This window comes from Leptinotarsa decemlineata, unplaced genomic scaffold, assembly GCF_025532065.1.
Source record: "Leptinotarsa decemlineata unplaced genomic scaffold, Ldec_3_MD MMD2_P_RNA_scaffold_9, whole genome shotgun sequence".
NCBI classification, from domain to species: domain Eukaryota; kingdom Metazoa; phylum Arthropoda; class Insecta; order Coleoptera; family Chrysomelidae; genus Leptinotarsa; species Leptinotarsa decemlineata.
The window spans coordinates 16,212,900-16,240,620 of NW_027412536.1; the positions used below are offsets into that span (position 1 = coordinate 16,212,900).

At 34.8% G+C, this 27,721-nt stretch overlaps 1 protein-coding gene across 5 annotated transcripts; it reads left to right on the plus strand.

The window, feature by feature from the left end:
* The first annotated feature begins 154 nt into the window (after positions 1 to 154).
* On the plus strand, positions 155 to 27,721 carry LOC111505453 (uncharacterized). Of its 5 annotated transcripts, none has more exons than XR_012464425.1 (4): positions 155 to 1,366; positions 15,202 to 23,514; positions 24,720 to 24,817; positions 27,579 to 27,718. XR_012464425.1 is itself a non-coding variant. In XM_023160261.2 (4 exons), the coding sequence occupies exons 1-3, from the start codon at positions 157 to 159 to the stop codon at positions 23,472 to 23,474; spliced, it is 9,390 nt and encodes a 3,129-aa protein (XP_023016029.2). In that variant the 5' UTR covers positions 155 to 156; the 3' UTR covers positions 23,475 to 23,514; positions 27,579 to 27,721. The 5 variants fall into 5 exon arrangements, 4 of the variants coding, with proteins under 4 accessions (XP_023016029.2, XP_023016030.2, XP_023016028.2 ...); XM_023160261.2 differs by lacking the exon at positions 24,720 to 24,817 and having other exon boundaries at positions 15,202 to 22,587; positions 22,681 to 23,514; positions 27,579 to 27,721; XM_023160262.2 differs by lacking the exon at positions 24,720 to 24,817 and having other exon boundaries at positions 15,202 to 22,326; positions 22,681 to 23,514; positions 27,579 to 27,721.

Here is a 27,721-nt window from a genome sequence, read left to right on the forward strand (position 1 = left end):
CCCTCAAAACGAATATTTACCCAATTTTTATATTTATTGGAATGGGAAGGTGAAAAATCTCAAAATGGTCAATATATTTTTGAGATTCTGACATCAACTCATTGTCCCAACTTGAAACATCCTGTAAAAACTCAATAGTTTGCTGTTGTAACAACTATGTTTGTGTCACTGTCAAATTTGTCAAATCACATTAACATATATTCATCATTCAAAATTGTAGTAAATATATTCCAAATGTATAAATTACTGTCTAGAAGTCTACCAAAATGTAACAAGTCCTTGACAAAATTCACTACCATTTACAAGAAAATTCTAAGTGTTTGCCATGCCAGTACGTCACATCAGAAGAAAAATGCCCCCAAGTCACATTCGACGAATACAGAGGAAAATTCGCAACGAAGTTCAAAAAAAAATGAAATAACATTCAAAACATCAAGGACTTTTTCATCTTCTTGTGTTGGGAAAACCGGACTGAAATTTCTGAAAAAATCTCTCTTCCCGGAAAAATGCAACAGGAAAGTAAAATTCTTGATGTTTTCTACTTCATCTAAATTTTGTTATTCATCTACCGCGAATCAAGCTAAAGAGAACAACAAAAAATATTTTAAAAACCATAGAGCTTTGGAATTATACAAAAAAGCGTTTGAACAGTGCATGAGAATTAAACATAAGAAACAGCGTGTTGATAGGGCACACAATATTATTGGATGGACTCCGGAACCTTTCAAAATTAGATATCCCCATGAATTAGTAGTCATTGCTGATGAAGAGAAGGCCGAAAAATCAAATAGTAAACGCAGTAACAATAACAAAATAATGATTGAGGAGAAAACTCCGAAACAAGTTCTTAGACTCATACCCAAGAAGTCTCTAACCATAAAGGAAATGGCGCAGAAGAGAAAGGTGCTGGAAAAGAAGAAGATGACTTCCAAAAACAACAAAAAAGCCCTGAAAATTGTGTATCCAACTCATATAATCAAACACAAATTAGGTTTGACACCATCTTATCATATCGATAAATCGGTGAGAAAGAAAATTGAAAAAATGTCTAATGCCAAATTCCGCGAAGAACAAAAACCGAAGCCTAGGGTCCAAATAAACACTATAGAAATTATACCATATAAACAAGAATTAGATCAGAACTTGTTGAAGGTTATTAGTGCTATTAAGAAGCGACGAGAAAAAATTTGCGAGAAAAATGCGAAAACTGAGGATTCTATTAAACATCTCATAAGTCAACATCCTATGGTAAAGAAGGCCACCAAGACAGCAAAAATGTCAATCAACCAGAAATATAACGTTATCCTATTGAAGAGCCAAGCAAAAGTTCAGTTGAAAATGTTGAAGCCAAAGGAACTAGTGGAAGGTAAGTAGGAAATATCTGAATATTTCTGTGCATCACTCGTAAAAACGTTGTGCATTTTCAGGCAATTCTATTATCAGGGTTTTCTAATAATAATAACTATTCTCATTTGAGTTTTATAATCATTAGTTTTCAAGCATTATAGGGCCTGATAACGAAAAATATCTTTATTCATTGATTAATTATCTATATATATCATTACATGAATATTACTGGAGTTTTTTCCCAACACCAAATCGTTATTTTTACACCTCGACACGTGTTTTGATCACCAAGTGATCATCTTCAAGAGGAAGATAAAACTAGAAACTACTCAAAACTAAAGCTATTTATGCTATTCAGGTACATCATACAGGTAGGTAATCAGTAATACCACCTCTACAAGTGTACCACCCTAAATTAATTTTACAATTGGCCTTTCTATTATTTTACAATATGTCCTTATGTATGTTTAAATGTTACAGCTATATATAGAACAATTTTCAGCTATATAAAATTAGTTTCACAATATTGTCTATCTAAATATATTTACAATGTTTCTTTTTGTAGTAATCAGTAAACCCAACAATATTATTTCAACAAGCTATATAGTATGCTATTTGGTATTGGTCCGTTATCGTTATTCATAATATGATTATGTTTACTTATTTCTACACTCTCATAGGCATCTAGTTGCCTGTTGTTGTTAACTTGTCTAACTAATCTTAGAGAACTGAAGTCTATGGAATGGTTTTGTTGCAAAATATGATGGGTGACTGCTGATTTTTCAGGTCTTCCATATTTTAAGTGTGCTATGTGTTCCTTATATCTAATAGATCTGTCCATAATATTTTGCATCGCAGTCCTTACATTCAATTTCGTAAATTCCAGACTTTTCCGAATTCTCGAAAAGTCTGGAATTTACGAAATTGGACTTCCCAAAAGGCTCTGCAGTGTATGACTTGTTTTAAAAACCACCTTCATACCTAGTTCCTTGAAAATCTTTCCAAAGTTCTTCGTATATTGGTGGTATGGAACTGAGATGTATTTATCTTGGTGTTTGTCCTTTCTGAAAGTCGAGATTTCGTTCATTCTTAACCTAAACTTCTTTTTCCTAATTATGTCATCTACAATACCCCTCGGGAAACCGTTAGTGGCTGCTATTTCCTGTATTGTACGTTTTTCTTTTTTGAACCTATCATGTGTAAGAGGGAAAGTCAAAAGACGATGCATCAAAAAATTCAACCCAGCACGTTTGTGCTGTCCACAGTGATGTGAACTGTCAGGAATATACCTGTACGTGCTTGTTTCTTTTCTAAATATATCGTATTCTATCCCTCCATCTTTGCTCCTCATTACGAAAACGTCAAGACAACAACAACAGGCAACTAGATGCCTATGAGAGTGTAGAAATAAGTAAACATAATAATATTATGAATAACGATAACGGACCAATACCAAATAGCATACTATATAGCTTGTTGAAATAATATTGTTGGGTTTACTGATTACTACAAAAAGACACATTGTAAATATATTTAGATAGGCAATATTGTGAAACTAATTTTATATAGCTGAAAATTGTTCTATATATAGCTGTAACATTTAAACATACATAAGGACATATTGTAAAATAATAGAAAGGCCAATTGTAAAATTAATTTATGGTGGTACACTTGTATGGATGGTATTACTGATTACCTACCTGTATGATGTACCTGAATAGCATAAATAGCTTCAGTTTTGAGTAGTTTCTAGTTTTATCTTCCTCTTAAAGATGATCACTTGGTGATCGAAACACGTGTCGAGGTGTAAAAATAACAATTTGGTGTTGGAAAAAACTCCAGTAATATTCATTACTACACCAAAGGTTCCAAACAGTACATCATAAGTATCATTACATGAGTTAGCATCAACGGGTTGTTTTAAATGGGATCTTTGTCACCGTTCTCATTGCACATATTTCGATTTATAAACTTTCGAAGACATCTAAAAATTTCGAAATCTGAAGCTTGATTAGCGGTACTGGACTTTTCTCATTTATGAAATTGAATGAGTGGAGCGTGCTCTTTATAGCTAGCTTTTATAGTCCGCTTAGTTTGGAAGTAAATACATGAAAAATAGCAACAAAATGCTCATTGAACGTCCAAATTTATGAGAAAAAATTGAAATGATCAAGCGAGTCCAACGACATATGAAAACATTGAAGAATGTATTATTATTTTTCTCCTGATGACTAACTGCTGTTGGAAAAGTGTTATAGATTCATTTTACTCCAGAGGTTTCAAATTTAATTTTCAAGATGGCACATTCAGTTGAGTTTGAAATAACGGTTGTCTCGCAGTTTGATTGGAACGAAAGATTTTAGGAGGCAATCTTTACGAATACAACACGACTTAAAAATTTCCCCATATAAATGTCCATTCTTTATTCATACATTGAAATTACCTGAATTGAATGCAGGTATTAATGGGAGAGGGTGCGTTCAGAATAAAATTTAATATATTACATGTACAATCCTGTAATAACTAGGACTGTAAAATTGTATCTGTTTCTTTTAAAGTAGTAACCAGAATAGAAAAAAAAAACGACGGAATCGTACCTAACACTGGAAATGCTTCGATTCCAGTGACTGAAAAAATATGTTGATGTGAAAAATAACCCCCAAGCTTTTATTAAAATTTTGCAGTGAAGTTGTGTTCAAAATTTTCAGATATCAATAAACTGGAATTTTCTGAATTATTCACCAATATACAGGATATTGAGTATTATAATCATGTTGGATGAGGGTTAGGTTTTATGTTGATCTCCTTTCCGTCAGAAAAGAAATCTGAATAACTGAATTTACTCCAAATTATGAAATGATATTTGTATATACAGACACACTAAATTGATAAAGAAAACAATTTTTTGAAGTTCACCGACCTAAAAAAAATTAGGACCCTAATTTGTTTCATAAATACTTTCGTTTTCGTTTTGTTGGTTAATTTCGTACATACAGTATGTTTCAGTAAAACTTTTTTAATATCAACTTTAAGGGAGAAAGTTATTCTTTATTGAAAATTCTGCCAAGACTCAAACCTGAATCATCAAATTACTTCAGTCGTATAAGAGGTTTTTCAAAAATATACATTTTACTCATGAGTAAAGAACTTTTACTTTTGACAATATCGGAAATTGTTGATAAAAAAGTTGATCAGATTGCAGGTCATGCTAAAATATGTAATTGCATTGCTTTGCAGTGAAAAATGGTTTTCTTATTTTCTTTTCAATATGTCAAACTTTATTGATTAATTTTCACTTTGTATCTCAAATAGTGAATAAATATTATCATTATTATTACAATTTCAATGATATGAACATCGAGAAGTTCTTTTAACGTGTCACAAATATATAATAAGGGACATTCTTTGTGACCCTGAATACATTTTTACGACTTTATTGCCTTATAGCTGATAAGTTTCTCATTAGTTTGACAGAAAACATGACAAGTGAGCCTCGTTCATAGCTTGCAGATGCAATAGGAAATGTCTAGTAGGTATATTGCATATTTTTTTCACTTGCTTTTTGAGGATGGCTATTCTCTGGTGAAAATCAACTCTATTCAAATTTCTGGAACTAGATCAGCTCCATATTTTCAGATCTTCAGTCTAAAAAACGTGTGGCCAATAAGGTGAACAAAATTTTCATTTTCTGCAATCTATACACTGGTTTCCTTTGTATTGCTTCTGTGTTTTTGAAAAACTACCCAGTTGGATCTATAACGTTCTTAATTCGCCCTCATAGATTTCATCGTGTTGGCTTTTCTTTTCGGATATTAGTTTGTTTTTAAGGACTCACTTAATTCTACACTTTTCTAATATATGTGCCGCCTCTTTGACCTGATCTTCTATTGGTTTTTCATTTTGCCTTATCGCCACATAACATAAAATAATGCGTAATTTTTTTGTTGGTATCTTTTTGGCAACACTGTTTTTGACAGATCAACCGTGAATCTTGTCTTGTGTCATTGTCAAACTTGTTCAGTTTGGTCTATAATTTAACCATGAGTCGATTTACGAATGAACAACGCCTGCAAAATATTGAATTTTATTATCAAAATTCATGCTCGGTGAAGAAAGTACATCGTGAACTTCATCCAATTTATGGACAGTTTCGTCAGCCTACTGAGGGAGCTATTCGGAAGCTTGTGACTAAATTTCGAACCCAGTTTATATTATTGAACATTAAACCACCAACACGCATACATAGACTGAGGACCGAAGACAATATTGCGGCTGTACCCGCCAGTGTTTGTGATGACCGTGAAATGTCGATTCGCCGCCGTTTGCAGCAGTTGGGCCTCTGTTAGTCCACTATGTGGAAAATTTTGCGAAAGGATTTAGGTGTAAAACCTGGTGCAAGAATTAAAGCCACACGACCTACCACAACGTCTAACATTTGGTGAATGGGCGCTGACAAAGTTGGAGTAAGATCCACATTTTAATCGAAAAATTGTGTTCAGCGACGAGGCTCATTTCTGGTTGAATTTATACGTTAACAACCAAAATTGCCGCATCTGGAGTGAAGACCAGCCACAAGCATTACAAGAGCTACTGACGCATCCCGAAAGGTCACTGTTTGGTGTGGATTATGGGTCGGTGGCATCATCGGAACGTTACTGTGAATGGCGAGCGCTACTGTGTGATGATTGACTACTTTTTATTGCCCAAAATGAAAGAAATGGATATGCCTGACATGTGGTTTCAACAAGACGGTGCTACATGCCACACGGCACGCGAAAAAATGGCCTAAATAAGAGCCGCCTTTAGTGAACAGTATATCTCACGTTTGGGGCCCGTCAATTGGCTGCTTAGATCGTGTGATTTAACGCCTTTGGATAATTTCTTGGGGAGCATGTTAAAGCTCATGTCTACAGGGATAATCCAGCAATGACTGGCGCTCTGGAAGCCAATATTGAAGCATTTATACGTGAAAAACCGGTCGATTTGTTAGAGAGAGTGTGCCAAAATTGGACCTTGCGCATGGGCCATCTAAAGCGGAGCCGCAGACCACATTTGCATGAAATCATCTTCAAACATTAAATTATATTGATCGTTCTATCGATTCCAATAAAGATTTCATCAATATTTTCAAATTTTTTGTGTTGTTTCGAAAATAAAATCATATACCTCTTAAGAAATCACCCGTTAATAATATCTAGTGGCATATAGAATAACGAGAACAAGGCAGCTAGAATGGTTGCTAACTCCAACGAATATGAAGATGTACCACTCCACCTAGAAGATCTGAAGAATTATAATGAAATCGAAGTGACTGGCAGACTCTTTGGAATGAATTTGACGCGAAACTGAAATGCTCAAAACCTAGTGTAAATAAGCGAATCTCACCATTGAAATTGACCAGAAAAAAACAAGTTGTTCTCACACGTCTGCGAATCGGCCATACAAAAATGACACGCCTATACGTGCTACTTGGCGAACAAGAACCTTTATGCCAAACAGTACAACAAATACTTGTAGAATGTCCAGAATATGAGAAAAACGCGAGACAACATAACAGAACTGGGGTAATGAGAGAAATTCTATGTGACGAACATTGAGCAACCTGATGGCATTCTTGAAAACCACAAATATAACAGCTCAAATTTGAAGAACGAATAACAAGTACGCGGCTAATAATCTAGCAGTTGAAGCCGCAAAAAAATATCTATCTCCTTTTCTCATTTCAACGTTCAGTCTCAGCTTCATTCTTATATTCTGCAGCTGGAGGGTATTCTTCAGTTTCTTCCAGAACTTTTCGTAAATTAGCCAGGACTTAGGATATGTTCATAAAATAACTGAGGCTGTGTTCGAAACTTAACTGGGTATTTAAAAGCAAATGAATAATTAGTAGAGCATCGTGCCCTGCATGCTAGTGAAACAAGTTTTCTTTGGAACATATTATATTGAAAATTTTTTGCCAAAAAAATTATCCTATCAAATTTGTCTATTTCTAGTCATGTGTGTCGAAATAACCAATGAAACCATCATTACACTGATAACTACCCATGGATAGTTTTCACTGGTAGTTATCACTTATGTCATGACATTGCTAAGCAACCAACACAATAAAGTTGTTTGACATTTCAGTAATTCAATTTATTTCGAAAATGTCACTTCCTCGCTTTGGTGTTCAAAATGATGCGGCAATTGACAAAATCATTGAAGAAAATACACCAAAAAATACTGTCAGTAGTAAAAAATACACTTGGAAAATATTTATGGAGTTTTGTGACACCAGAAAATATGAATTCTAGCTAAGAGTGGAGTTCAAGAACAGCAATTGTTGAAAATTACTGGGCATAATAATGGAAATTCCATAAAACCTTATTTGAATATTGATCAGGAACATCATAACCAAATAATCAATAGTATGCGTGGAAACACCTATGCAGTAACCGAGGCAAATACAGCAAGATCAACGGAATATCATTATACGAATTGTTCTTTTAATAACTGTGTGTTCAATAAATAATTTTGTTCGAATTGCAAAAAATTTTCTCACCAAATATCCCTCGAACATTGATAAATAACTCATAATTTTATCACAACTTCCTCAAGCACGTTATTTTAGGTAACATCCCTCCGCCTTCGGCGTCGGGATGTTACCAAATAACGTGCTTTCGAAAACTGTGATAAAATTATTTCGTTAGTTATCAATGTCCTTATGATATTATAGCTGATACTAATCCCCCTGGAACTGCATCTTGGGGCAAGTGACCAAATTTTCTCCTCCTATATCCGAGGCTGACCTACGACTCAAATTAATAATCTCCTTTTTTGAAGTAAGTGAATATATAATATTGTGTAGATATGTATTGAGCCGTTCAGAAATCGTATCAAAAATATGTCATAGCTAAAAAGTAAATCGATGAAAAGTTGATTTGGAGAATATTTCAACCATGTTTATTCTTGTATTGGCTGATCAAATTTCGATTATCTTCCAATTTCCATTCCATTCCACTTCCATTTTTGAATGCACATCAATTTACTTGCAGAACATTTTAAGAGAATATGCGGTATACAGGGTATTTATTAAACATGAACTATCCTAAGGATATTTTGTCCTTTGATGATCTTTGTTTCGAAGATACGGGGCGAAAAAGAATTTCGACAATAACAATTTTGGTAATTTTAAAGTTATCAACGTAGCTGAAACAAAATTATAGCTTACTATACCGGATGTAACAAGTAATAAAAAATCCAACAATCCAAGTATTCCGAATACTACAAACGGCTGCAGACATTCAATTTGAATAGTATGTCTTATGAATGATTATTTGTATGTGTCGAATAGGTTGAAACTGATTAACTTTGTCTATTTGACGTGTTCAATATTCAAAGTCTTGTTAGTGAAGTCCTCTATCATGAATGGCTATAGTAACGCAGAGATAGCTGACATGCATTTCATTCATGGACTTGCTGATGGCAATTCATTGAAATTTTCTGATTGATTCGGCCGTTACTTGTTGAAGATCCATAGTGTGCTGTGCTAGCGAAAAATATTGTGATATATTTTTCAAATAAAGTTTGTGGATATCAAATCGTGAGGTGTAGTTTTTGAAATTCATTGAAAGCTAGGCGGTTGTACGTTGAACGATTTCTAAATCGTAATGTGCCTAATAGAAAAACCTTCCAAAGTATACATCAACAACTTCGTGAAACAGGAGCAATGAAGCGAAATGGAGGACCAGGAAGGCCAATGACTGTTAGAACGGTAGAAGTAGAAGATAATGTGCTGGGCATGATAGGAAAAGATCCAGGTACGTTCACTTACGTTAAATGTAAATAACGGGACGATTTGGATCATCTTAGAAACTATTTGTTGTACCCATACAATATATAAGTTCAGGCACTTCTTCCTGCAGATTTTTTTCCACTTATTGCATTCTGTTAATGGATTTTGTGCACATTGCTTCAAATCCCTCAACTACTGACACTTATTCTTTTTATCGATGAAGCCAATTTATCGAGGAATGCCATAAGGAATTTTCACAATAACCATGTTTGGGTTGAAGAAAATGCACATGAGTTGCTCGAAGATCACTTTCAACATGAGTTCTCGTTGAACGTTTGGGTGGGAATTTCAAGTGACTTTTTAATTAGACCGGTATTTCTGCCAGAAAGACTTACCGGCGAGGTATACCGCAACTTTTTAGAACAAACGCTACCTCAGTTTCTGAAGAATGTACCATCGGTTACAAGAAATACAGTTTGGTATGTGCACGATGGTGCACCAGCGCATTTTAGCATATTGGCTCGATAGTTTTCAACAGTAACATACGGAGATCGCTGGATTGGTCGAGGTGGACTTATGGCCTGCTCGATCACCGAACTTGAACACCCTAGATTATTTCCTATGGGGCCACTTGAAGTCATTAGTTTATACAACTCCGGTGGAAGATGTGGAAGATTTGAGAAATCGGATGATTGCTGGGAGTAACGCAATCAGAAACAATCCTAGTGTTTTTAAAAGAGTTCGGGAGTCGATGAGGAGAGGATTGGATTCTTGCATACGAGCGAGGAGTAGTAATTTTAAACAGTTCTTGTAGTTTAAGAAACATTACATGTAATTTTTGGTAATAAATTGTTATTGTCGAAATTCTTTTTCGCCCCGTATATTCGAAACAAAGTGGCCTATCAAAAACCATCAAGGACAAAATATCCTTATAATAGTAGTAGGAATAGTCCCTTAAATTCTGTTTAGTAGACACCCTGTATAGATCAAACGTTTTGTTTGAATAAAACAAAAATATTGCCCAAAAATATATTATTTCTCAATATAAACATTTTCAGCATATGAGTTCTAGTTAGTTCAATAGGCAGGTTTGTTTGTTTGTTCGTGTCATCTTGGCTTAAACAGGTTAGAGCCTGGCTCCCTCACCCTTTCGACTGGTGTAGGTTAGAGAGACAAACGGGTCAAGACTGATTTATGGGATGGCGGCATGTCCTCAGACATCAAACTGTGTTATATAAATTTAGGTTTTAGGATTAGTTAGGTTAGTCTTTAAGTTATGATATGAATATTCAAAATAGCATGGGTTGAGTTGAGAGTGTTACTCAGAAATCCCCCTTGGGATTTCTGAGTAACAAGACGAATATTATGTAACATTTTATTTTTCATTGGAAATAAAGACATTATTATTGTTATCATTACATTGTTCATCTTTCAACGGAGGGCATGAGGGCCTCACTCGACAGAGTGTCTGGGCCTTCTATATCTGGAGGATTCGTCTACAGCATAATCCATAGCTGACTGCTTAATGGAAGACAGCTGCTCATCTCTGCAGATGGCTTCGTTCCGTGCGAACCACGGAGCATTCACTATCATCCGTATTAACTTATTTTGCCGGAGCCGCTTGTCCCCAGACGTCTGAAGCGTACATGATGACAGGCTTGAACATCGTTTTATAGATAGTAGTCTTGTTCTTTAGGCTTAATTTAGAACGTCTGTTGATCAGAGGGTACAGACTTTTAATCCGACCCTCGATCTTTGCCTTCACGGTTGTGATGTGCGGGTTCCAGTTGAGCCTACGGTCTATTAGAAGGCCGAGGTACTTTACCCGCGCCTGCAGTCGATCCTTCTTCCACAGATCCTCACTTTTCTGTCCGGAGAAGATTTCAGTCTTCCCATGATAATTGCCCGAGTCTTGTCCGGGTTCACTCGGATCTTCTATTCGAGGTACCAGCGCTCGAGCTCGTCCAATGCACGTTGCATGTAGACGACACCAAGCTCCCGACCCATGGAAGATGAGAGGAGAGCCGTGTCATCGGCGTACAGAGATATCTTCACACGCTCAGACCTCGGAAAGTCACTGGTGTAAAGTGAGTGCAGCGTAGGGGAGAGCACGGCCCCTTTGAGAATTTGAAAAGCAGAAATTATGTTTGTGACAACTATTGGACATCTTCATGGGTAAAAATTCTACATAAGAGATCAGTTATCCACTAGGTATATTTCCTGACGATTTGCCATGTGAAATTACATTTGTATTTGAAGAAAACAACCAAGTATTAGAGGAACAGACTGAATGAGTTGATCAGGGGGAAATGTATATTGCAAATTTACTACATTATAATTTTTGATAAATTCGAATATTTGTCAAATGATTTAAGTTGTTCGTTGGTTAGCTGATTTTTGTTAACGTTGTATTACAAATAAATTAGTATCGTCAGATAACAGTCAATGAAACCATGCGATTGTAATTTTCTGACATTAGCTGAGGTCTTCAGTTTAACTCAGCTCCGACCAAAGTCACCTAGGCGTAAATTTTTCCCAAAAAATATTCCACCATTCAGACTAAATCCATGAATCCAAAAATGGTAAAATTCACAAATGAAAAAGTCCAACGGGGTTAAGTCGGGTGATATAGCAGGCCTCCTAATAGGACCATGTGTTCCAATCCATTGCTCCCCAAATCTATCACGAAGGTACTCACTATCCTATTATTATGGGGAGGTGCTCCATCCTGCTGAAAAATCAGTCGATTTGCCAGATTAATCAGTAAATCTTCTAAATATCCTTCAATTTCATTTCTGAGAAAACCTAGCTATCTATAACCACTCAAAGGACCATCAAATTTCCCTGCCGAAACAAATTCTGATTTTCTAGTGCCCAATATCGGGTATTCTGTCTATTAAAGAAACCAAGATTGGTGAATCTTGACTCATTTGAGAATACAATTGTTTTCAAAAACTCATTATTGGGCTGCACATTATTGTGTAGAACCCATCTGCAATATTCCACCCTTCTTACGCTATCGGCGTCATACAGATGTTGGTGAAGTTGATATTTAAAAGATCGATACTTGTGTTTTTTTACAATTCTTATTACACTTTCACGACTGATATCCAACTCAAAAGCCAACTGCCTAAGAGATACTGTTTTATCGATTTCCAACCTCATGAGGACATTTATTTCCATTTCTTCAGATATAATAAAACTTTCATTACCCTCATTATGATCAGGCCCACGTCTGAACTTCTCTTCAAGACGCATGAAATAATTTCTAGACGGACATTGTCGCGCGGGATATCGCTCCGAGTATAACCGGTGAGCCGCAACTGCATTTTGCCTACATTCCCCATAAATCAATAGCATATCTACTTCCTCGTTTCTGTTATACACTTGTGGCGTTTTTAATTTATTTTTGTTAGAAATCCGATTGACAACAATGTGTTCAGTAACTAATGTAAGAAATGTCAAAAGTTTTTTCTAATTCATAGCCACCTCATTAATTTACTTTTAATAAATTGCGAAAATACTTAATTTTTCATGGCTCTCTAGATCGAAAAATAAACCGAGCGAGGGGTATCATTGGATTCAGAAAATTGTGTAGATTTCAAAAATGTAATGATGTACAGGGTGTTCTATTTGAAAATTAAACGTTGATAAGAATTCCGGAAAAACCGGAAGTTGAAAAAAATCTCAAATTACATCAAAAAATGCCTCTTTGTAAGCATAATCAATATTAATAGTTCTGTAAAAATAGGTGAAAGAATAAGGAAAAAAAGAGGGGTGTACCATAAGTCTGTGAAACACAGTATAATTTATAATCCACCTTATTCAGAGCATAATATGCTATAATACAGCACCCAAGCCTTGAACGGCTTATAAGTAGGTACTGACACCTCATTCGGATTCTCATACTCATTGGTAATTTTTTTACTAACGCCGATACCATCATTTTAGTAGCCATGATCCACCAGAACACTAAATTACCCCTCTGGTGAGTGTTGAATCGCCTTTTCTCTACACACATTTTAGTATTTGACAGAACGGACTTGGATTTTTCAGCATTTGGGCCAACCAGGTCTGGTCCTGATACTTTAGTCGCACCAAGTTCCGTTAAGCCCTGTATCATCCGCTCACTCGCTATTGAAGGAAAACTATCAATCGTACTCGCCTTCATACTATTGCCACTTGTATCTACCTTCGTAAGATCGTCACTCGTACCCACTTTCAAACGATGGGCCTTGAATATTGCCCTCCTGTACTTTCAACTAATATGTGAACGTTAATTACCTTTTCACCAGTCACGGTTATCTGTTGAGTAACCTAGCACTACGCCTTTGTGCTTTTTCCTGTTATAATAGGGGAGCCCAAGAGGGGATTTCGGGATTTACTGAAGCGCGGCAGATTAATATACAGGGGGATACCTTGTACCCGGTTAAGTACCTCCACCAAATAATAAGTCCCATATATCGTTCGTGTTGAAGATGATGATTAATTAACCAATTAATTAATGGATGTAGCCGTTACTACGTGGTAGGAAATCATAATGAAGAAAAGAGAAATTACACTTTCTATTTTTTTTACCACTTTTATTTGTAACTAACGTTACTGCAGTTTTGTCCTATAAATACATTTTCAAACTTATACAATATATAAGGACATTTTCAAACTTATACCTAAACAAGTTTAAGTTTGAAAATGTCCTTATAAGACGAAACTGCAGTAACGTTAGTTATAAATAAAAGTGTTAAAAAACATAGAAAGTTTCATTTCTCATTTCTTCATTAATTAATCAATTGATTATAAATAATTAAATTTTTTTGAGCCATTAAAAAAATATTTTCTTATAAAAAACATACACTTATTTATTTGCATGCTATTTCCTGAGCTTTTCAATTAATTAAGTTCGAAGAATATTTTTTTTTGATATTGTTTTTGTCAGATTAAGCGAATCTCTTTAGATAATCGTCAGATTATGAGACAGCACGTCTAAAACATAGAGATGAATCATATATATCTTTATCTGACGCTTCTGAGTATTTCAAAATGGCGAATTTTTTTTGCACATTATAATAATGGCCGCGAGTTTGCGTCAGATCGAAATCGTCAGATTATTGAATGAGAGCTTTTTTTGTTGCACTCAACACCAACTTAGAAAATATGACGCGCTCGATTAATTTTTTTTTCTTTTCACTTTCAACCCTTACGTACAACCACTCACATCATGCAAACGATCAGATTAACATACCAACATTATTAAAAATACGTAGGACATTGATGCTATCAATATCTGACGCGCTCGAGTATGTCTATGCAACAGTATTTTTTACATATTTAAAAATCTATAGCCGCTTCCCCCATCGACGGAAAGGTATATATTATATAACATTTTTTTCTTCTTATCATCTAAGCTATGCAACATAATATGTCTTAATGACGCTCAAGTAAATCCCCATTTTGCATTGTGGGCTCCCCTGCTATTACTGCTTCACCCACCTAACAACCTGTACAGCTCGGTCGTCACCTTGCTTTTCAGTTTGAGTGCCTACCCTCAATGATGAAACATAAGATTAACGAATGTGAAATGCATGCTGGAGTTGATTGTATCATTAGAGCTCCAAAAACATCCGGCAGCTTTTCGACCCACCGACCTCATTTTCCATGGTTGAAGTTAAGACATCAACCTGATCAGATATCATCACCTCAGATATCCATGTTCGTTCAATCACGTTTATCACTCGGACATTCATACTGGCCAAATGTGTTGTATCATTAGCCTTGTATATCCATATTCGCTAAACACCTCGCCCTGATCAGATATCAGTCGCAGCAGAAAATAACTGCTGAAAATAACAATTATATTAAGCAAAAAAACACTGAAATGAAATCACAATTGAATAAAACTCAAGCAACACTTGAAAAGTGAACACTTAAGAAATAAAAATCAAAAGATTTCAAACCAAGTTACTTCACGACGTTTCGATTATTAGTATTCACAATCGTCTTTTCCGAATCTTTCAATTTCAACTGTATTATTGAATACCACATTGAATCAAAATTATCTCATCGAATATTTTATTTTGCAGATAATGATGCTGTCGGAGAACGATGTGGAGAACCAGACAAAGTGTTATCTGCGGGAGACAACGTAAACAAAATCGAAAAAAATCAGGAAACACCAGTAATTCCTCTACATCATTTAGCAAGAAACTCAAAAATAACACAACATCCCATATTACCAAGTGATACCCAAAGAGATATGAAGCAAATGATTAGATATCCAAAAAGGCTTTTAGTTGAAAAAAGTGAAACATTTGACGTTGATGGCATATGCTTGAAAACGAAAGAGAGCTACGTAGCTTACGTAGATGAAATTGGCGATATTCCTAAGAAAATTCCCACATTCCAGGAAAAAGTATATACACATCCTATAGAAAAACAAGATGAAGCGGTATCTGATCATAAAAAAATTAATTATCAAAATTCTGAAAAACAAAACGATGCCCTAACAGATAAATCCGATAGAATCGCAAAACATGACAACAATTGTGTTGCCCAAAATTTATTGAAATACCAACTGAGTCAGGGTGGGAAAAAGGATACAGAAGATGTACAAGATGTAGGTCATACGGAAAACCAATCCAAGATAGTGAATCCAGCAGAAAGTCTGAGGGAATATTTGAAAAAATTGAATGAACTGAAAAATCAAACTTCCATTAGTAGATTAAGTATAGCGAATTACCCAATTCGAACATCCTCTATGGTGGAAAATCTTAGTCTGAAAAAAATCAACGTGAACGAAAATAAGAATATTAAATCTAAAGAAATCGAAGGAAAGGAAAAGGTTCAAGAACTACTCACTAAAAATGTCGAGAAGAATGATGACAAAAATAAAACTGATAACTTATTGAAATCGAAAGGCACAAATAAAATTGACGAAAACATAAAGCATGTCGACAAAAAGTTGGAATTCATAAAACCTGCGGAAGAGAAAATGAGAACAGTGAAAAATTTAGACAATATAAATTCTACATCCTTTAAATTAGAAGAGATTAACTCGGATAAAGCCGCTGAAAATCGGTCCAGTGAGGTGAAACCTTTATTTAAAAAATTATTGGATCATGATAGAGAGCAAGTAAGTGCAAATGAGAGAAAGAAATTCACGCTCATTCCAGATGAAGAAACTTTGAGAAAAAAATCTGAGGCGAAAGCTAAAGTTATAATTCCAAAATTCAGATCAACGCCAGAGCGAACATCAACCAGATCGCCAGTAATAAAAAATGCGCCAAAATATTCCTTGGAAAATTTTCAGCCTGATGATGCTTTGTCAGAAAAAGTGTCTGAAAGTGAAAATGAAAGAAAGGCATATCTACAAAACAAAATCTATAAGAAAATATTAGAACAATATGAAGTTCGAAGTAAATCTGACATGCATATGGGCAACAAAAAATCATCTCAAAATGAACAGAAGAGCATTGAACAAACTACGAAAAACATTGTTGATCCAGAAAAAAGGTTTAGTTCGAAAAATATTTTGAATAGCTCTTCTGATATACACGAAGGAAACTCTTCAAAAACTGAGTTGCGAGTTCATTCGATAGAAGTTGAACGGCAAAACGACCCGGTAAAAGACCTCACAACATCCACAGAAACTCATTCGAAAAATGCTTATCCAAAACAAACCCCCCAATTGAATCAAATTGATTACATAAAAAGCCACAGTGAGGAGTCTAAGTATAAAGAGAAGGTGAAAAATATTTTAGAGCCTTCTAGTCAGTATCTAGAGAAACTCAAAGAAGCTGGAAAAAATCAAATGAGAAATTTGGGAGAACTACAGGCTCAACTGACAAACCAGCTGTCGGAAAATATGGCAAGGAGTTTGAAAATTGAAAAAATGATAGAAAATGCCACGAAAGTGGAGAATAATATTACAAATGAAAATGAATCAATCAAACTATCTGAAAAAGCTGTTCAACTAGGAATAGAAGAGGGTTCAAAAAGAAATGAGACAACAGTAAAGCACCCGAACCAGTTAACCAGCAGGACTGGTGAGGTTCAAATCTCACCAAATGATTTCAGTACTAGAGAGGCAGAAGTGACACAGAATGAAAAATATAAATATTTATTAGATACGAATAAAAATATCGAAACCGATGGAGACATTTCAAAAAGTGAATATTCTGAAGAGAATACACAGGCAGTTCCTTCTTCTAAGTCTAACAAGTATTCTTTGGAGCAATCACTCAATGAGCATTCCAACAAAGATAACGAGAATTTTAAGTATTCTGAACAATTGGTAGAAGTTAACAACGGTATTGTTTCTGAAAACAATGTAGCTGTGAAGGAAACTTTCCTTTACATCTTGAAAGAGAAAGATCCTGAACAGGATGATATCGTAACAGATATAGTAGAGATGAAAAATAAACTTGACAGTAAAAATATATCGAAAATATTAAAAGAAGAACCAGAATATAATCATCTACTAGACAGCTTCAAAAATTTACTGGATGTCTCTGAAGACTTCGTATCTCGTCACGGTCGAATGAAAGATTCTCATAGTGCAAACCATCTGCAAAACAAAGGGACTTCTCACCAGGTCATTCAATCGCAAGAAAAGCCATTGAATTCTCATGAACCTTCACGTATCCAGTCCAGTGCTGCTCTAAACCGTCTAGACATTTCCAATCCAACCGAGGAGCATCAACCACCAATTCGGAAAGAAGTTTTTTTACAACCCCCAAAGCATTCTGAGTCTGAAGTAGACGAATTTCAGAAAGATCAAGTCGTTGAAAATTCTTCAGAAGAGAATACAAAGTTTCAATATAATCAAGACGTTTTTCAAACTTCTATTCACCTAAATAATAGGCCTTCAATCAGGAAAGAAAATCCACCAATCAATAAACCGAAACCACGAAATGAAAAGAAAGACAAGCCAAAATCTAAGAAAGACCTTGTTTTTCCCCCACCAAAAACCGGCGACACTCCAAAAATGGTTGAAGGTAACTCCATGATTGAAGAGACTGAGAAAAAAACTGAAGAAAGTTTCAGTAGTGGAGAATTCAAAAGGAAATACAGAAATTCGATATATGAGCAAATGGGAAAAGATGACCTTGAAGATATTGTTTTCGGTTACCGATACAAACCAAAACATGATTGGACTAAAGGTTTAAAAAATTGGATAACCATTTTAGCTTTCATAGAAGAATTGAAAATAACATATAAAGACGGATCTGATGAAAATTTAATCAAAATCAGTGAAGAATTTGAACATACTGCTGAGAATATGACTAGTAACAAGTTAGAATTCGCCAAAATTGTACCAATAGAAGATCTGGATGATCCCCCCCAAAAAAATTGTGAAATTATGGAAAAAACATATCCAAAGGAGCAAAAAACTGATTACGAAAAACTGTCTGAAAAACCAGTTCCAAAATCTAAAGAAGTGGATGAGAATACTATTGAAAATAATATTTGTACTGCAAAAAATGAAGAAATCAGAAATGATGAATCAACGATTTCAAAACAGTCAAGAAGTTCAGTTAGTTTGGATTTGCCACAGACAGCTGAAAAAGTCATGTTTATAGAACGTAATCACCAAAATGAGAGAGATGATTCAAAAATGTGTTTAGAGAAAGGAACGATTGTAGACAGAAAAGTCCATCAGAAGAAACACGATCTTGAAGAGACAGTTTCAACAAAACTGAGAAAGGGAACAGATGAATCAAAAGAATTGAAATGGCCACCAAAACTACTGAAGTTAAAATTTCCTCAAAACAGAAAACAAAGTGAAGAGTTGCCACTCGAACAAAAAATTGTTGTAGATAAGGTCAGTCAACCTAAATTGTCACAAAAAAAAGTATGGAGTGCACGTAATCCACAAAATAACAGTAAACGAATTGGGTTTACCAAAGAAAATGTTTCTTCAAACATGAAAATTTCCGTTGATGAATCTATTCCAGTGAAAACTCCTGTATCAAATTTGCTGGAAAAAAATTTGAAACATTTTAAAACTATAAACCAAAGGCCAACACAAGTACTTCCACCGAAAAATTGTTTAATGTCTATGACTAAAACTGACGCGCTGAAATCTAAAACCGATTCATGTCTTCTGAGAACGTTTCTTTTAGATGACGATGAAAATTTTGAAGGAAATACAGAAAAAACTGAGTTCAAGAAAAATTTGAAAAAATATACACTTACGTCTAAAATTCATACTGAGCAATATTCAAAAAATAAAAAAAGTGATCATAACAGGTTTTCTAGACAGCTTGCCGACATCTCTGAAGACTCAAAATCCCCCGAAATAATAAAACATCAAGCTGAGACTTCAGCAAATCATTCAGAATCAAAACCGCCTCAGTATTCCAAAACAATGTCTTCTAAATTGGGGTTACCAACAAAGCACTCCAGAAAAGAACAACGTTCAATATCTCTCGAAAGTAATCTGAAGTCGTGGAAATTATTGAAATCAGAGAACTTAGGCACCTCTGATAGAAAGACTGAAAACAACTCTACAAAGGAAAACTATTCAATCAAATCTTCTCCACTATCAAAAATGTTTTCACTGGACGAAAATGACCCCGATGAATACGACAAGCCTCTAAAGGAACCAATGAAAACTTCAAAACTGTTGAAAATGTTTTCATTGGACGAAAACGATCCGGAGGAAATCAGAAAACCTTTGAAGAGAGCAAATACATTATTACTACCAACATTTGAAGAAACATCGTATCTAGGACAAAGAAAATTACGTCAACAGTGTAAGAACAGTTCCAAATCCACAGATAAAAACCAATGTAAGAAAAATGCCGATGTTAAACTTAAGACAGCAAAAACTAATATGAATGAACCAGATCCAGATAAAAAAAAACATTTCACAACACTGCAACAAGATTTGAACCTATCGAAAAAACTCAGCGAAACTTCAGAATCGAACAAACTGAAAAAATCTACTAGTTTCACTCCTGCACGTCTTCAGGAAAATATCTTAGGAAGTAAACTCTCTGCGAAATCTTCTTTGTTGACATCATACGACTCTTTTGAAAATACCAAGAATTCATCATCGAATAAAAAGAAGAATTTCACAGATGAAAACAAACAGTCAAAAAGACCTAAGTCTCTCGAAGTCTTGAACGTTATAGAAAATACTACTGATTGCTTTTCCTTGTGTTTTCGAAAAAACAAGAAAAAGTCAAAAACGGCAGAAATAGTGCCAAAATGTGTGGTTAGGTTAACTCTTCCGAAGACAACTAGTGAACATTTCAAAATGGAAGAGACAAATAGAAAATATAACGTTCATAAGAAAGGGTTTGTTGATAATGTATTCGATACAGAACGGTCTAACAATCAAACGAAAATAAATAAATTAGAATGCGTCTCTTCATCTCAAGGAATGTTTCGGGGACAAGAAAAAAATGGAGATCATGAGACATATTTAGGAGGAAATAATGGAGATAGCAGAGGAAAAAAATCATCCAAATTACTTTTGAAAGTGATTTTACCAAAAAATCCTTATGCTCCGGGAAAAAAGGTGGTCGCAGATGACAACCAAAAGAAAAGTGATCCTAAGGCACCTAAAATTGGACCATTGCCAGGTAAGCTGAAAAATAAAGCAATCATTAGAATTAATAAGACTTTTGGTGTATCGGAAAAATTTCAACACAATAATACAGCATTAGAACCAAATATCAAAAAGGTGAGTAAATATGTTAATAAATCATTACGAACATTGAATTCACCGTCAAGTTCCAAAAACTTGAAGTCTGCTAAAAGTTACTCAAATAGACTGGATGAACCCAATCAGAAACATGTGCGCCAAGATATAATCAATTCAACAGCGGAAGAAGAACGAACAAAGGAGCTCAAAGATGAATCATTGAAAGAAATATATGGAAGCGTCTATCTCGAAATGATTATGGAAAAATATAGGGTAAATAACAAAAAATTAGAAGATCTTAGTGATCAAAATATGGTTTTGAATGAAATCAAAATATTTCAAAGAAAAAAATCTAAGGAACGGATTATCCAATTATTCGATAGAAATCTGAGAAAAAATAATAGAAATAGTCGCAAGAAAAAGGATAAAAGAAATATGGGGAAAAAATTGGACTCTGTTGAAAACGAAAGACCATCGTCGATTTATAAGATCCAGAAGATAGAACTCACAACAAGTAAAACAAAAAGCGATAACGTGAAACAAGACACAAAAGCACTAGAGACCGGTAACTTGAGAAAAAATCTTTCTCAATTTGGTCGTTCGACTGAACACATCGAAAATAACAACGAAACGAAAAAACTACAGAGAAATCAGAGGAAATATAAACTTGAAATAGATAGTGGGTTGAAACTTGAAGATAGTACTAAGAGATTTCATCAACATAATATCAGCGTACCTAATCCTGAGAAAAAAACTGAAAAAGTATCCAAAAATACAAAATACGGCATTTTCAGTCCAAGATATTGTTTGGAATACCTTGTAGATGAAAAAGAAAAGAAAGTGGGTTCTCAGAAAATATTGAGTCACTTGACGAAAGCAAAAAAAATACAAAAAAGCAAGCAGAAACCTTATGGTAACTTTGGAAATTACCATTCAGAAAATCAGTTCAAAAACAAGAAATATCACAAACAACCCAACACTCAGAAAGCAATTCTAAGGAAAGTACCTTCGAAGAAAAGTAATAATCTAGAAGAAAATCTTGAGTTGCATGAGAGACCCTTCATGGAACTTGAACGGAAAAAACATTTGGTAAAGAAACCAATTTCGATAACAAAATTATCTGAAAAAGGACAGAACTCTTTGGAAAAAATCTCAAATGAATACATATACAATCAAAAAAGTACAAATAAGCCAGCACTGAAGGAGATGAATTTGAAAGCAAAATCATTTGGAAAAGAAGGAGAGAAGAATTCGAGTAAATATTTACTGGAGCGCTCACTTTCGTCACTTGGAAAAGAAGGAGACAAATATTGGAATAAATATTTTCTGGAGCGCTCGTTATCATCGCAATGTTTGGATTATGTGAAGTCAAAGGAAATGAATAATCGAAATGATTCTGCATCTTCTACGGAAAAACATTCAATTGTCAGGCCTTCATCATCAAAATATTTACTAGAAAAACAGGTTTCAATACCAAGGATCAATTTGAATCTAGACACTCTGCTAAATGACTCAAAGAAAAATAAATCTGCTCCAGAAATAAAGAATCTGATAGGTAAGTGGGGTAAAACAATGACTAAACTAGTCGAAAAAAATAATATCAGAAAAGCTCGAGCAAAAATTCAAGAAATGTTTCCAAAAATAAACGTTGTCATGGATCCTGTAGACTTTGGGGAAAGAATCATTGGAACTGATCTTTCCTGTATATTTTCCAACAAAGACTCAGGACCACACAATTACACTGAACAAAATGTTGTAGCAAAAATTGAACACATCCTTGACAAACGAGTAAAAAATGGAAAGTTTGACAGAAAAGGTAAATCAGGGTCTTTAAAAATTACGAATCACGATTTTGAGACTAGTAGAAACCTAGACAAATTCAGACATTTTAACAAATTTTTGGTTGCAGAAATGAAGAGTGAAATAGCTAGCAGAGACCAATTGATTAGTGATCAACAACAATCTATACAAAAAGAAGCAAAACCGTTGATCTACAAGCAGAAACAAAACTTAGTACGCATTTCAGATAACAAGAAGACTGAAAACAATAAGGTGGTTTCAAGACAACTAACTCCAAAAGTGACCAGCACACTAGTGATAGAGAAGGTTTTGCCAGTCTATCCGCCAATTGAATCAAAAACTGCGAAAAGTCCTACGACAAAATTTTGTTATCAAATTCAAATTCCCCCGCAATCCATTATGCAGGTGCTCTTTTCTCAGCCCAGGTTTGATGTAACCACCCTGACAGATGAACTTCGCAGAGAAGTTGTTCCAGTACCCAAAAAGTCAAACGCAAAATATCGAAATCTCAAAATTACTTACATACGAGTGAAGACAGGCAAACCGGCAAAATACGATGAGAGCTTTTTACCAGCTTTGATGTCCAAAAAAAGCGAAAGAACCTCGGAGAACGACGATAAAAATAAAGAAACACATAAGGAGCAGATATTGAAGATGAGATATGAATTGTTAAAAAAATTACGAGAAGAATTTGAGTTTTTGAATAACGAACAAGTTAATCAAACAGAGAAAAATGATAATAAATCGGAATTTGGATTTAAGTTGACAGAAAGTAAAGATATTGAAGGGGAAAAGTTTCCAAAAAATAACACCGAGTTGTTAATTAAGAAGTTGAGCGAGAAAGACATGGCTGGAAAAAAAGATAAGCCCAAAAATTCCGATGACGATCCGAAGAGAAAATGAAAAACAGGTTTTCGAAATTCTGAAAGGATTCTTATAAAAGGTAATGGTTCACTAACATAATGATACCCTACCGTAAAATTCAATCCAAAATAATTTTTAAAAACTCCACCACTATCTGCAAGATATACTATGCCCACCAAAATCTTCTGGTAAGCAGAAACCCATTACTTCCTGAACGGCAAAAGCTGAAAATTGTCACGAATGAAATTATCTTCAACATTCAGACTGAAACGAGTTTTTATTATTGTTGCCATTTCAGAACTTTCTATTTCAAGAATTTCAAAAGTTATTACTATGTCCAGCTGTTATGACTGCTTCATAGCGTTTGCCTGTCATACATCTCTCAGATCCAAGATCATCCTTGATCGTATGCCGATCATGCCCTATTATTTTACTGGATCCATCGATTTCAAAATTCATTACTTCAACAAGTACTTTATCTCCTAATAGATACTCCGGTTCGCTGATACGTCTGCTGTTAGAGTATTCATTTTGTTTTCTTCTACTGTCCTAATTTTTTTCTAACTTTTTTTCTCAATTTTGACACATATATTGCTAGTGTTTCAGTGACATGATTCATATAACGGACACGTATTGCATTGAATTCAATACCGAAAAGATCTTGGATTCATTTGCTTCATTTATTGGTTTTATTGAAATGTTTTTTCTACCCATTTGCTCTAGGCATAGTTATAGCCGTATGATAGTGACATATTATCTTTTCTGTGCAAAACTTCTGTAGCTTAGAGGAGACGAAAGCTTTGCCAATATTTTAGATCGCTCGAGTTAGAGATTCAAACTGTTGATAATATTTGTCATCTGTTCAATCACCGGTTTACTTCAAGTACTGGGTACTGCACAAATGAATGGGAATTTTGTGAATAAACCCATAATTACCTGAATGAATCCACAATATGTGTTTTTAGTTTTTATGAATGGCCCAACCTGGTCTATGTGGAGAGTTATCCCTATTTAGCCTTATAGTATTGACACTGCACCTATTGGCTTTGCACCTTCTCATCCTGGGAAACCAAAATCTCTCCATAACTCTCTGCAGTGTCTTTTCAATGAAGAAATTACCCATTTCATCCATCTTCTGTTATTCTAAAATCATATTTATTAGAAACATCTTCCTCTTTTCCAAAATTTTTAGTATTTTTCTAATTTACGGGTTTTAATTCTGAACTTTAGCTAACCAGTCTACCTCAGAAATGATCATAACTGATTCGACACGATATTTTTCAGTTCCACTGGGCATTTAGTTGCGACTCAATGCATCGACGTGCCGCATTTGTTGTCCCGGATTTTTGAAGCCTCAAAATCAACAGACATATTCTTGCAGTGTTAGTTTTCTTTTGGAGAGTATTTTTAACATTTAACAATCCGTATGGATCCAACATTCAAGTTAGTGACGAAATTTTTCAACATTAGCAATTATAGCAATCAGCTCAAGTTCGAAAAATAAAATTCATTTTTTCGAGCTGAAGTCTGTATACAATAATAACGCCACTGGTTTTTTGGCAACGTCTGTGACTTTCATGAGAATTCCACACAATCCGTTTCTATTGCCTTCAATATACGGCATAGCTTCCAGGTTCGAATAAAAAATTATGAGCTACGGTCTCGATATAAGTATTTTTTGATTGCTTTTTCAGCTGCAGGAAAACCCAGAAAAACCTGCAGCATGACATCATCTGAAGATCTTGATCTGCCAATGTCCTCTCTTTCATAAAACAAAATGTAGGGTGTCTCCAGAGGCTCCAATAAATTCAAGACATCGCCAGAATAAGTTCATCTGTCCACGCCCAATTTTGACTTTCACGCAATAACTTTTTTTAGTATGTTCGACTCATCAGCAAATTCATATATGAATTTTCTGAAGTAATGTATCAAACCTGATTACTGACGGAGTTGATGAACATTCTTAGGTTGTAAAAACTTCACAATATTTTATTATTATTATTATATTATTATGTTATCTTCTTACGTGTCTCGTTTTACCACAAAAGTGACAATGCAATTTTTTCTTCGTTTGAAATTTACCTTTATTTGAAATTTGGTGATCTTGGTGAAACTATGCAAATTTCAATCAATATTTTCAACAGATTTGCTGGCTATATGCAAGAAAAGAGATATATCTATCTCTTTGAGATCTATTTGAGATATACCACAAAGGGGCCATCCCATAATCACGTGAGGCTTGAAAGAGGGGGAAGTTAGCAAAAATAACGAAATATCACAAGGGGGTATGGGGGTGTAATAAGATATCACGTGTATTTATTTTTTCGTGAAACGCGCGATTTCTAAACCGAGAAATGGCGTGTAATGTGACTTTGACTCGCCGTTACCAGGCAACGGCGCCGAATACATGCACACACCGTTACCTCGTACGTTTTTCCTTAAAACAATGTCTAAATTAGGTGATTTGTATGAAAGACCTATTTGCAGAGTATAAGAAAGGAACAATTTCAAGATTCTTTGTAGTTACTAAAAAATAAACGTGATTTTGGGTGTGGAAGGGGGCAATTAGTCTTAAACAAACCTCACCACGTATTACCAAGAGGACGGGGGGTTGAAAATGCTTAGAAAAACATCACGTGATTAATGGACGGCCCCTAAGTAGTTTCTTCCATTTTGCCCATGAAAATTTTGCCCATTCAATTCAATCCTTGATGTAATTATAGTACCAACTTTCAGCTCTACCTTTCAACTTTTGAAGTGCCTGAAATGTCATCGTATTTTCGTCCCAGCTATAACAGTGGTCATGCTCATCGATAATATGGACCATTCGGAAATATTTTCCTTGCTAGGGTCGAAATCTGGTACAACTTCTGCAAAGACATTACTGGTAGGTCTTTCACGAATGAAGTGTAGTACTCTCCTCGAATTAAACCAGTTGTTTCTCAGTTGTGTCACTTTTTGAAACTACCCGAATGTCTCGACTTTCTTGAACCTCTGGATGATTTTCTCGAAGTCTTTCTTCCATGAAATCTTTGGCGATCCTCTGAAGGAACTCGAACTTGAACTTGTAGTTGAATCAGTAGAACCTGACCTTGCTCTTTGATTCCGTTTATTTTTTGACATGTTGGCATATTCGACAATTTTGTTGAATCATGCAATCTAACTTACACGCGGTTCTTTATCCCACTTCTGAGCTCCTGGAGATATGTTAAATACAATACTAAATTCCAAATATTTATTGGAATTCAAAACTCTACAAAATGGTTCCGTCTGTCTATGTTATGTGTTTATGAATTGAACTAACTCAAAGGAAAGCACGTGCATGTCTACTGGGTGGCAGATTATCTCGTGATATCTAACATAAGTTATGTCACATGCCGACTGAATGAGAGTAACTTGGTGAATAGGGATCAGGGGACAGAAAACGAAAATTCAGGCCAAGAGAATTCCAGCCTCGTTGAACCCTGTAGGCATGAACCCAAAAGCCTTGACAGTAGTGACAGTTAAAAGATATTCACTTGAGAAGTCTGGAGTTGGAAAGGTCCTCCAACTTACTGAAATCATTGTAGTGTTTCTCTTATTGCGACCCAATACCTAACATTAGCTTGTTACTCAATTTAGAAGAGGTCAGACAACTCAACCACGTAGCACATAATCGTTGGAGGAATTATCACATTTCGTCAGTATGTCAATTGCCACCTGATCGAAGAACTTCCATTCAATTATTGGACTATCTTATGTGTAACTGGAAGTTCTTAGTTTTCGTAGGATCTTAGGATTTCGTAAAGTTTAGACCGATGATGTCGATAAGATTGTTATAGTTCTGGTGTATTTGGGAGCTGATGCAAGCATTTTGCCCCATATTACTAAGAATTGCCATTCGAATATTCATATTTGAATATCTGAAATTCTTTTTCACACTATTCTATTTTTTCCACAACGATTTAATTGAATTTTTCAATTTCACCATCAATTATTACATCTAGCTTTTTAAATTTTTTTTATCCCAATCTCTGTTTTTGAGACAGCAATGATAAATAGCTCATTTTGGTTTATCGACGGTGACAACTTGATTGCAGTCATACCTGTAATTGAGACATTTAAATTATTATTCTGTTGAAAACAATAATAATTACATTTCAGGTGATGTCGATATTACAAAAGAAGCTCCAGAAGTTTTTCATGTACCTGCCGATGGACTACTGGAACGCTTACGAACTAATTATAGAAACACTTTATATTATCAATATGGTCAAAATAGCTACTACGATTTATATGTCTACCTG

Coding starts and splice junctions, on each gene's coding strand:
- LOC111505453 (XM_023160260.2), top strand. CDS start 157: ATGTTTGTGTCACTGTCAAATTTGTCAAATCACATTAACATATATTCA. Junction 1,367..15,201: donor GCCAAAGGAACTAGTGGAAG/GTAAGTAGGAAA, acceptor TTTATTTTGCAG/ATAATGATGCTGTCGGAGAA.